The 12,073-nt window shown below is 49.6% G+C and overlaps 2 protein-coding genes across 2 annotated transcripts in view; both read left to right on the top strand.

Annotated features, from left to right (window-relative positions):
• Pex7 (peroxisomal biogenesis factor 7) overlaps nucleotides 1–1,938 on the top strand; it is a 61,698-nt gene extending 59,760 nt beyond the window's left edge. The window contains exon 10 of the mRNA XM_070010166.1: nucleotides 1,469–1,938. Coding sequence (XP_069866267.1) covers nucleotides 1,469–1,537 — 69 coding nt within the window. The 3' untranslated portion in view covers nucleotides 1,538–1,938. The remainder of the gene's footprint in view (nucleotides 1–1,468) is intronic.
• A 6,912-nt stretch (nucleotides 1,939–8,850) lies between these two features.
• On the top strand, nucleotides 8,851–11,100 carry Slc35d3 (solute carrier family 35 member D3). Its single transcript, XM_070010525.1, has 2 exons — nucleotides 8,851–9,363; nucleotides 10,240–11,100. The coding sequence occupies exons 1-2, from the start codon at nucleotides 8,925–8,927 to the stop codon at nucleotides 11,070–11,072; spliced, it is 1,272 nt and encodes a 423-aa protein (XP_069866626.1). The 5' UTR covers nucleotides 8,851–8,924; the 3' UTR covers nucleotides 11,073–11,100.
• Nucleotides 11,101–12,073: the final 973 nt, after the last annotated feature.

Here is a 12,073-nt window from a genome sequence, read left to right as displayed (position 1 = left end):
CCCCGTACAGCATCTTTACAATCAAATAAAATTGTAAAAAGAGATTTTAGGGCTAGCTCAAAGGAATCAGAGATCAGACACATATAGGTAATCACTAAATGCTGACATGAATTTTCTGATAGATGCAAAATTGGTCTAGCCTCACGGCACTGAACTGAAAGGTCTGGTGTCAGTTCTTAGAGGAGGCAGGATCCGTTTTCACCGCAACCTTTATGAATGCCATCATTTGCATTGCGAGGAGTTTGCTATGATACACAGAACTGTAAACATAATCTAGTCAAAGACAATCCAAGGCAAAGCCCAGAGTGTCCTCAGACAACACCGACATCCCACTGAAGATACATAGTGATGTTTTTGCTGTTTTGACATCCCACTGAAGATACATAGTGATGTTTTTGCTGTTTTCATTGTTCTGCAGTTGTCTAGCAGTAGGGTAATAGGCAAAGATGTAAGGATGAAGCTGGGAAAGAACAAAGGTGGGTGGCAAAGGAGGTCTACCCTGGGTACTGTCTTGAAGGTAGCCAGGAGAGCTGGGTGGTCCAGGAAGCTGGGTGAGTACTGGGCAGGATTCCTCCTTGACAAGCTAAAGACCCTCAGCCTGTAAAGCAGATTATTTATTTTTTATTATTTATTTTCCTAAAATTGCTTTTATCTTTTTCTGAACAAACTTTGTTTTACAAGGTCTTTGTTTAAATGTTTGCTTTTTGATGGTTATTTTGGAGATGGAGTCTAGTAAATTGGTCTGCCTGGGCTGGTCTCGAAACTGCAGTCCTTCTGATCTCAGCCTCCTGATTAGCTAGGGTTACAGGCATGAGCCACATGTGCCCGGCAGCACTTTTTTAACCTTAGTGTAAGCCTCTTTAAATGGCTAGAACTAGATGGGATTTAATTCACTAATGGAGCTGAGTTATTGTTTGCATTGATTTGAATCAGTATATTTATAAGTCTGTATCGTTACAGTTTTAGATCTGCCTGTGATTGATTAGTAAGTCAAGCATAGATTTCTGAACATTTGCTGATTCAGTGGCCTTGACATGTTATTTGAAGTCCTGAATGAGTAAGAAGCCAGACTGAAGAACACTGAATAAGAATTCAGAACCATAATTTCTAAGTATCTTGCATTAGAAGCCTGTCTTGTTTCTGATTGTCTTGTATGTAATAGCTGACACTTGATTCACTGAAAGTCCAGTCCCAGCTCTTGAAAAAAAAATACATAAACTTTATGTGTTAGGAGTAAATTAACACAACATGGTGTAAAAACGTACACCTCAGGACTAAGTAAATAATGACTGATGGTGCCTTCTATGATGGACTTTTTGTGGGGGGGTAGGGGGGTGGTTGTGGGGCTTGAACTCAGCCTGGTTGCTGTCCCTGAATTTTTTTGCTCAAGCCTATTGCTCTATATCTTTGATCCACTTTGAATTTCTATATACTTAAGTGTTTCTTTGTTCTTCGTTCTTGTTTGTAGGTAGCTGACTGTTCCTGGGATGAAACAATAAAAATATATGATCCTGCATGTCTTGCTGTTCCCGCCTGAGGTGATCAGCCCTGCTCAGAAACAGGCTGTTGCTGAAGAGCTGCTTAACAGCAAATAAATTAACTATTGAAAGCAGACATTACACATTGATGTGCTATTCAGATTCCTTATTTTTCAAACTTTAGACTCAGTTTGAGGCAGCTGATAAGAATTTGGGGTTCACTCTGTAATCCTGGCACATAAGCCATATTTCTTAAAATCCTAAGGTATAATTGATGTTATGGTATAGCATAGTATCCATTAAAATGTTATATCGGTACTATAAAATGAATTAAAACATGGGAAATCAATGGATTATATGAATAGTAATATATTTCATTTTTAATTTGTCACTTTTGATGTAAAATAGAATCACTGCTACTGAGAAAAATCAAAATAAACAGCATCTCTTGGTTACTTGTGATATTATCACATTCTTTTAAAGTGTATATATGAACACAATACTATATATTATATTGATATAGATATGGGCTGTAACTTTAATTGCTCACTATTTCTTGAACATCTACTATGTGCCTGAACAGTTGGATACAGGAACAGTGCCATGCTCTAAGAATATGGAATAAGCCAAGGTTTGTGTAACTCTAGCACTTAGGAGGCTGACGCAAGGCAAGTTCAAGACCTGTGAATTAAGCTTGCTTTTTAAAAACAAGGACTAGATGTGTATCCCAAGTGGTAGAGCACCAGCCTTGCACATAAATGCCAAGTGAGCATGAAGCCCTGTGTTTAAAAACCATGGCTGGCCCTTAAGTTTTTGAGAATTTTTAACAAGCAAAATATACTTGTAATAACTAGAGAAAAATAAGTTCAAGCATATAGACTGTTATATTTGTGCATGTCTTTCTAAGACAACAACCTAAGATTCAAAAAGAAGACAGCATACCTTGAAAAGTAGACCAAAAGACATAGTGTGGAGCCAGGAGAGGGACTTGAATATGCACAGTGTGCCTGAAGGATCTAGAAGGTTGTCGCTACCAACTGGAGCCACAAGTACCCACAAGGTCTCTAGCTTCATAAATGGGAAGATTTCTACACTTCAGTGCCATCAGCTCGAGGCCTCCAACAATGTCCTCCCAACAACGACCACCAGGCCTGGAGCACAGATGTCGATGGTAGATAAACATTTGTTAAATGAATGAAAGATCTCAAGGAAGGCACAGCTCTTTTTCTTACATCAACAATACTAATTGTTTTTAAAAGTGACACTGCTTAATATAAATGGATGGTAACTAACAAGGTGCTCGACCTTATCACTCGAGTGGCACATGATACACTTCCTGGGGTTCTTCTGTCCTTCTTCCCCTCATGAAGAGGGTCCACAGTGGGTGTTCTCTGTACAGGCAGAATTTAATAGCCCCTTAAAAATGCCTAACCCACATTATATTTACAGTGAAGTGGAATTCTTTATTTTTCCTTTTGAAGGCAAGAGATGACATTAGCAAAATGATTTATCATGTGCCTTTTGAAACATAACCTATGATTTAAAAATTAGTATCTCACAGAGCACGGTTGTTACCTATAATCCCAGAACTCTGGAGGAGAAGGAAGCAGGAAGTTTGTGAGCTCCAGACAAGCTTGGGTTCAAAATAAAACAAAAATAACTCCCCCATCTCTTTTGAGTCATTTCCCACTATAATCCTGACTTCATGATACATAGTTCAGGCTCTTAGAGTCTTGATATGATAAATTATTGCTGTCCGATTATCCAATGTGTCCTGGAGTGTGTATGGAAAAAGAAGCATGAACACAGCAGGATTCTCCCCTAAGAGACAATGTACAAGATGCTTGAATTCTTGGAGGCTCATAGCTCAGCGCCTGGACATGCCTTCCAGCTTTGAAAAATCAGCCTTCGTCTCCTGATGACTGATTCTTTTCCTTTTTTTTTGGGGGGGGGGTCCGGTTGTGGGGCCTGAACTCTGGGCCTGGGCACTGTCCCTCAGCTCTTCAGCTCAAGGCTAGCGCTCTACCACTTGAACCACAGCGCCACTTCCAGCTTTTTTCTTTTTGCTTATGTGGTGCTGGGGAATCGAACCCAGGGCCTTCACGCATTGCAAGGCAAGCGCTCTACCACTGAGCCACCTTCCCAGCCCCTGATGACTGATTCTTTAGCTCTCATCCTTTCCACCTTCTAAGCTCCCCCTGTACCTGCAGTAACAGAATATGAACCAAGGGAAAGGCAGCTCACTGCCATCCATCCCCCATGGGGGTGGGGACAAGTGCCAGATGCCTCACGTGCTGTCCCTTTTCATCTCTAACCTCTCTACAAGGCTGCCCTGCTTGTTTTCCAGACAAGGAAGCCAAAGTTCTCAGTAAAAAAAAAGTCACAGTAGCCAGGAAGTAATGAAACTAGATATGAAGCCTGAATGTCTGAATCCAAACCTGTAGTCCTACCTCGGGCCTCCTTTAAGAATTACAAAAATTGGCTCACAGAGAAAGTTAAGAAGTAAAACTGCTGACTGGTCATTCCTGAGGGAACTGACAACATCGAGTTTCCAAGTCTAAAGAGCTGAGACGCTGAGCCTGAGTCTGGGTGCCCTACTGAGGTCCATCACTGCCAGGAGCTACAGGCTGACAGCCAGCTGGCCTTTTCATGTTTGGCTCTTCTTAACCTATAACTTAGCAATAATCTCACTTTTTCAAAAATGAACTCTTAGCAATTCCTTACTAATACTGAATAATTCCTGCCTTCTCCACCTAGGTCCCCCTCAAGCCACACACTCATTTTGTTGCAGCCAAACTTATCTCCCTCATAGACCACCCCTACACACGCTTTCTCATTTGTTGCTAGTTTAGGTCAAGCTATTGTCTAAACATCATCTTGCTCTAACCCCAGCTCCCACTGTGATCTGAGGATTACAGTTCAAAGCCAGCCTGGGTAGGAAAAACCATGAGACTTTTATCTCCAATTAACCACCAAAATTTTTTTAAAAGCCGCAAGTGGAGCTGTGGCACAAGTGATAGCCTTCAGCACAAAAGCTTGGGGACAGTGCGCAGGCCCTGAGTTCAAGCCCTGAGTGGCATCCACACATGCGCGCGCGCACACACACACACACACACACACACACACACACACACACACACACACACACACACACACACACACACACACACACACACACACACACACACACACACACACACACTACTGACATGGAAAAACATGTTGCTATTGATAGATGTATTAGTGTGTAACAAATTGCCCCAAATCTTAGCAGTTAAGGCATGCACATTGGAATAGGTTGGGAATCCAGAAGCAGCCCAGCTGGTTTGTTCTGCTTGGATTCTCATGGCATTCAGATAAGCTGTCTTGGTGGCAGCCCAGGATCAGGTGTCTGTTCATTCCTGTGATTGTTAGCAGGCCTCAGTCACTCAGCATGCAGGATTCCTGTAGGCTGCCCAAGGTGACTCTCCAGCATGGCATTTGTCTTCTCCAGAGTAACTGCTAAAGAGAAAAAGCCTCAGCCTTCTATAGCCACAGCTTAGGAGTGCCATGCCCTTACTGCTGCCATATTCCATTCCTAAACCAACTCTGACATGGTATGGGAGAAGCTTAGTTAGTGTGTGAATGTGAAGAAGCAGAAGGTTATTAGGCACTATCTTGAAGGCTGATTACTACAAAATGTTTTTAAAAACAGCACATTACAAGCAGGGAGTCCATTGCCTGTAATCTTAGCTATTCAGGAGGCTGAGATCCACAGGATCAAGTTTTGAAATCAGCCCGGGCAAGAAAGTCCATGAGACAGTCTCCAACATAACCAGCAAAAATAGGGCCAGAAGCATGTCTTATGTGGTAGAGTGCCTGGCTAGCAAACAGAAGATCCTGAGTTCAAATCCTAGTAAAATAGTAAATTACAGAAGCATGTACATTATGATATTCTAGCTTTCTTCTTTTGAAGGGAGATGTTGTGTACACATATCTATAGTGAAAGGGCTGAAAGCTAGCCAGCTATGTGCAGTGGATGGAGAATGAGAACATTATTATGATACAGCATATTTACTTGTTATTTCCAGAGTCTGTTTTCCCTTTACAAACTACAATGAATGAGCATGTGTTATTTTTCCAACTTAAAATAATGAAGGAATAAGTTTGACAAGAAGTGTACTGATTACTTACTGTAACTGTAACTCCTCTGTACATCACCTTGACAATAAAAAAATTAAAATAAAAATAAGTAGGGAAGAGGGTTTAGAAAAAGTATTAGGGTAAATATGAACTATGTTAAATGCATGTATTACTACATACAACTTAATATACACTGATTAAAAAATAAATAGGTCTGGGCATGGTGAAGCACATCGTAACCTCACTCAACTATTCCATAGATGGAGTTAGAAAGATTGTGGTCCAAGGATTGAATGGCAATAGCACAAGACTATCTAAAAATAAGTCATGGGGCTGGGAAGGTAGCTCAGTGGTAGAGTGCTACTTGTCTTGCATGCATGAGGCCTTGGGTTTGATTCCTCAGTACCACATAAATAGAAAAAGCCAGAAGTGGCGCTGTGGCTCAAGTGGTAGAGTGCTAGTCTTGAGCTGAAAAGCTGAGGGACAGCACCCAAGCCCAGATTTCAGGCCCCACAACTGACAAAAAAAAAAGTCAAGAGGACTAGGGGCATGACTCAAGTAGTAGAGCAAAAGCTTAACCTACCAAAAAAAAAATGAGCACAAAGGTTAAAAAAAAATGTCCCCAAACCCAGTTATCTCTTCCCAGGAAGCCTCTCCTACCTGTCAAGCAGATTTAACTGCGGTGGGGGCTCACCTGTTTCCTACATCAAGATGTCACAGCTGCGTGAACTGCATGAGCCACCTTAACCTCTATCTGTGAGGCTCAAGGACAGAATGCTCCTCCTTGAATCCTCCCTGGCTAATAGACTTCCTAGCAAAATACTTGCTCTATAGGTTTGCTGGATGAATGAACTGCAAGATTGATTGGATGCCACTAATAGTTATTGAGTAGCTTCTAAAGATAAAGAGCTTGTGTCTTTGTTGGTGCTTGATACCAGTTGTTCAAATAGCTATCTGGCCTTTGGTCTGCATTCCTGTTCAATTAACCTTGCCAAAGATAGTATTATTCCCCCCCTACCGCCCCTTAGTTTTCTCCAGGAACTTATCTAGTTACAGGTTTATAGATGAGATGATTAAAAAAATTTAAACCCTAATAACTATATGCAATAAAGTAGAGAACATTGGCTGCGTCTCGTGCCACTGAACGTTTCCAGTATTAAGCTGAATAGTCTTTGCCGAAATGAGAAAGGTAAGGTAGCTGACTCAGCCCCCAAGCTCCCTCCTCACGTTAGGATGGCAAATGGAAGCAATTATAATTGCTGGCAGAAATGAATCATTCCAAAACTAGGTCTGTACAGCTACTTCTTCATGATACTCACTTAAGAGGGCCGCTATTGTAAGTGAATGGCTTTAATTGGAATGGTCCCTAGAAACAGAAATCTATGATTTCTTGAGGTCGTACAGAGAGTGACTTTTCCCATTTTATCTCTGTGTAAATTCTGAATAAACACACACATTTGAGCTGCTGCTCCTGGCTGCATTATGTCCTAAAGAAATAACATAAACTTGAAACCCTTACATAGCCAGTAGGGTGTTACAACACAAGTTAAGCAATAAAACCCAAGAGCTCCCAGAGCATCCTCCCCCCCCCCCCCCCCGCCATGCTACCCAGTGTTATTCCTGGAGAGCTAGCGCAGCGCATGTTCCTGAGTGCCCACCTATTGGGGACAGCCCGGTGGTTAGTCCATGCTCCCAGGGGCCGGAGCTCTCGGAGCAAGTGAGCGCCCACACTCAAAGCTGGCCCAGAAGCAGGACTGCAGTGAGAATGCAATTCCTGATGGGCTCTTTTGTTTTGGGTTTTAATTGGGTTTGTTTTTCTTCCTGCCGTGACGCTAACAATCGCAGCTCCAACACCCGAGCTGGCGTGCAGGGTGCAGTACGGAGGTGAAATCGAAGGGAGAAAGAAGTAGACCCTGCGTGTGAAGGCAAGGCGGTGTGGCGTGGAACCGCGACGAGGTGGCAACCCCGGTGAGCCCAGAGGAAGAAGCGCAGAGGCGGGAAGGGGCGGCGCGCGCGGCCGTCCCCGCTGGGGGCCGCGCCTCACCGGCCTGGGCCGCACGTGTCGAGGAATCAGGCTGTGTCTGCAATTAGGGCCGCGGTTGAGTTCCTGGCGGGGCGCGGGGCGTAACTTCCCAAGGAAGGGAGTTCCGATCAGACTCACCTTAGTGGGCGCAAGCACCCGAAAAACAAAAACAAAAATATATGGCTCACAAAAATAAATGGCTCACAGCCATTTTCCAGGCACAGACTTCACAAAGTCCTGAGGAGCCAGGAGAGATGGAACCCGCACCTCTCCTCGTCCGACTGCCAAAGACGGCCCATGGCTGTCTCGCAGACCTCCACTGACTCCCCAGAACCCCAGGAAGCCGCCCAGATCCCCGCAGGATGCCGAGCCCGTTTCGCGTCCCGCCGCGCCTTCTCACCCCGCCCCATCCCGCCCATTGCCCGCACCCCTCGGTGCATCCAGACCCGAGTGACTGTTACCCCGCACTCTCTGTTGCTGCTCTCTTGCTTATATTATATCCCCCCCCTCATTCAACGTGTGTACCACCCCCAGGACCCGAGGTCTGCGGGGGGCCGCCTGCCCGCCCCCCCCCGCCCCGCCCCAGCAAGCACCGTGGAGCGGATCGCCGGACAGAGCCGGACCTGGGCGCGCCACGCCTGGCACCGGAAAGGGCCAGCTCCGGGTGGAAGCCCGCCCCGATGGGGTGGGGGGGAGGGATGGGGTCCCTTTAGATGTCGGGGCGTAGGCGCTCGCATCTTGAATGCCAGGGGCTCCGCCACGCGTCACCACCGACGGCTTCTGCCGGGAGAGACCGTGGGCGGAAAACCCGCGGCGGCACCCGAGCAGCAGGGCTGGGGGCGCCGTCCCTCGTGGCCGCCAAAGCCCCTGTTGCTTGTGATCACGGTTTCGTAGTGCCCGGGATCCCCTCCAAACCGTGACCACTGTCGGAGACACGAGGCGGCACGCGTGGGTGCTGGATGCCCGAGGGGCGCAGGCTCGCTCAGCCCTGCCTGCGGCGGCCGCCCGCCTTCCTGGACGGGGAATCCACGGGGGGACACAGCCCGCCAGCGACTTCCCAGTCGCGGTCGCGGGCGTTCCCGCCGCTGCTCTCCGGCCGTGCCCCCACCCCGCCACTTTTCGGAGCCACCCACCCCCGCCTCCGCGGAGCCGCGGGGCAGTCGGGCGCGGAGGCGCGGAGCCGCGAGGACGCCGGGCTGGAGCTGCCCTCCGCGGCCGAGCCCGCGCGCCCGGGGTGGGCGCCCTCACCGCGCTCCCCTCCGCGCCGCTCCCGCAGGGCCCGGAGCTCCGCCGCCGCCGCCATGCGGCAACTGTGCCGGGGCCGCGTGCTGGGCATCTCGGTGGCCATCGCGCACGGGGTGTTCTCGGGCTCCCTCAACATCCTGCTCAAGTTCCTCATCAGCCGTTACCAGTTCTCCTTCCTGACGCTGGTGCAGTGCCTGACCAGCTCCACCGCGGCGCTGAGCCTGGAGCTGCTGCGGCGCCTGGGGCTCATCGCCGTGCCCCCCTTCGGCCTGCGCCTGGCGCGCGCCTTCGCGGGGGTCGCCGTGCTGTCCACGCTGCAGTCCAGCCTCACGCTCTGGTCCCTGCGCGGCCTCAGCCTGCCCATGTACGTGGTCTTCAAGCGCTGCCTGCCCCTGGTCACCATGCTCATCGGCGTCCTGGTGCTCAAGAACGGCGCGCCCTCGCCCGGGGTGCTGGCGGCCGTGCTCATCACCACCTGCGGCGCCGCCCTGGCAGGTGAGCGCGCCCCGCGCCCCGCCCGCGCTGCCACGGGGGGACACTGAGGCAGACAGGTGGACGGCTTGGAGGGGAGGGGTCGTTAGGCTGGCGAAGGTGCGTTCTCCGGAGAGACCCCGCGCAGCCTTGCTCCTCCCTCGGAGAGACCCCCGCCTTGTTGGGGTGCGCGGTACCCCCCTCTCCATTCTCCCCCCCCCCGCCACCCTTTCCTTCCGGAGGGACGGGGGCGCGGGGTCTGAGTCCCAGCCTCGGACTGAGCCGGAAGGAGGGGGGGGGCCGTGAACTTCCTCGGGTCACCCGGGGCGGGAATGGAGGGGGGAGGGCTGGGAGTGACGCCCCGGAGTTCCCGGGGCCCCTTGGGGGTCGCGCGGGGCGGGGGCTGCATTCGCGAGGAAGGGGCGTCTGTCTGCGGCGGGGGCTGAGCCTCGGAAGCCATGGGGAGCGGGAAGCCCCCATTCCGGGGTGGGGTCGGCCACCTCCGCCCTCGGCTGGGGGCAGCGGGGAGAGAGGGGGTGGCGAGAGGACCCAGGAATCTGGTTGACCTGGGTGCCAGCTCCGGGAGGCCACCAAGCTTAGCCCAGAGCAACTTTGATCTGCACGGCCTTTGCCGTGCGTGGACGGTGGAAAAAGGGGCCCGGGAGGCAAGTGGAGTCCGGAGAGGCACCTGTCGTGAGCGCACTGCGCACGGGACTGCGCTTGGCGGTCCCGTTTTTGCAGCCGAGGCGCGGGGCGCGTCGGTGGGGCGCTCGGGAGCGCTCCCCATCCCATCCATGCCCGTTCCCGGGGTGCCCTCCCCGCCCCCCGCCCGTGAGTACTGCCCTTCCCCCTCGCGCCAACTTGCTGTCTTCTCTTTTCTTCCCGCCCGTGCTCGTGCAGGCGCTGGCGACCTGACCGGCGACCCCGTCGGGTACGTGACGGGCGTGCTGGCGGTGCTGGTGCACGCCGCCTACCTGGTGCTCATCCAGAAGGCGAGCGCCGACACCGAGCACGGGCCGCTCACCGCGCAGTACGTCATCGCCGTCTCCGCCACCCCGCTGCTGGTCGTCTTCTCCTTCGCCAGCACCGACTCCATCCACGCCTGGGCTTTCCCCGGCTGGAAGGACCCGACCATGGTCTGCATCTTCGTGGCCTGCATCCTGATCGGCTGCGCCATGAACTTCACCACGCTGCACTGTACCTACATCAACTCCGCGGTGACCACCAGCTTCGTGGGCGTGGTGAAGAGCATCGCCACCATCACGGTGGGGATGGTGGCCTTCAACGACGTGGAGCCCACCTCTCTGTTTATTGCTGGCGTCGTGGTGAATACCTTGGGCTCCATTATTTACTGTGTGGCTAAATTCCTGGAGACCAGGAGGCAAAGCCACTATGAGGACCTGGAGTCGCAGCAGCCGGAGGGAGAGGAAACGCAGCCAAGTGGAGACCAGCTGCCATTCGAGATGGAGGAGCTGCCCGGGGAGGGTGGAGATGGAAGGTCAGCGAGTGGGGCGGGAGCAGGTGGCTTGGCTCTTCGGAGTGGGCCGGAGGCCAGGGGCAGCCCCCCAGGGGCTCCGCTCGTCTCTGGGGGCTCCCTGACCCCAGCGAACTCCGAAGAAGGTAGTAGGAGGTCTCTAAGGGATGCTTACTTGGAAGTATGGAGATTAGTTCGGGGTACCAAGTACATGAAGAAGGATTATTTAATAGAAAATGAGGAGTTAGCCAGTCCTTGAAAGGGACAGGCACATATGTACATATGTACACACTATTATTTTATATGGTAGAAATACTATTTTAATGCCAGGCCTCCCAGATATATTCCTTGAAAGGTGGAGAAGGGAGGCTAAAAAGGAGCCCACAAAATTAGCACTTATGCTGAGGTGTGTGTGTGTGTGTGTGTGTGTGTGTGTGTGTGAGAGAGAGAGAGAGAGAGAGAGAGAGAGAGAGAGAGAGAGAGAGAGAGAGAGAGAGAGAGAGAGAGAGAGAGAGAGAGAGAGACACCAGGAAAGCACTTAACACAGTCAAACTGAAGTTGGACTCAGCTTCTGCCTTCTGGCTCGTTTATTTATTTATTTATTTTTGGCTTTATAACCATAACCAAATATCTGCATGCACCAAAAGTCCCTGGCTCACTCCTAACAAGAAATGAGTGTACAAATGAGAACTGCACTTAATTTCATATTATATCCAGGGGCACATTTTTTGATGCTAATTAGACCTACAGTTGTTTATATTATTATTGTTATTATTATTGCCTTTAAGTAGTTATACAAAGGGGTTTCAATTCAACATGTCAGTTTGTGAGTACAGTGCCTCTTGATCGATGTCTTTCATCCCCCACCCCTCCCAACCCTACCCATTCCCTCAAATTACCTGGTTCCATTTTCACATATGCACATTATATATTGTGACTGTGTTCACTCATCCTCCCTCCATTCATCTGCCCTTGACCTCTTCCTCTCCAACACTCGGTTCAGCTTCCTGGTATTCATTTGGTTAAAGTGTAAGTTGTTCAAAGGATTTATATCAATGGAACATGGAATTTCTCTGGCCCAACTGGCCAGAGCATAAGGTTGAAGTGACATCTATAAATACACCAAATTGTTTACTGTTTAGAGTCATCTTCAATATCATGTTTACTCAAGTTTTTCACTTGTTTCTTTAAAATAAGTGTTCTATTGTTCTATCTTCTGCTGATAAGAAATGTTGAAGTTATTTTGAAAACAAGAATTTG

The sequence above is a fragment of the Dipodomys merriami genome, unplaced genomic scaffold (genome assembly GCF_024711535.1).
Source record: "Dipodomys merriami isolate MVZ:Mamm:240054 unplaced genomic scaffold, mDipMer1.0.p SCAF_8, whole genome shotgun sequence".
Lineage (NCBI taxonomy): Eukaryota > Metazoa > Chordata > Mammalia > Rodentia > Heteromyidae > Dipodomys > Dipodomys merriami.
This window is presented reverse-complemented; position numbering and strand designations above follow the sequence as displayed.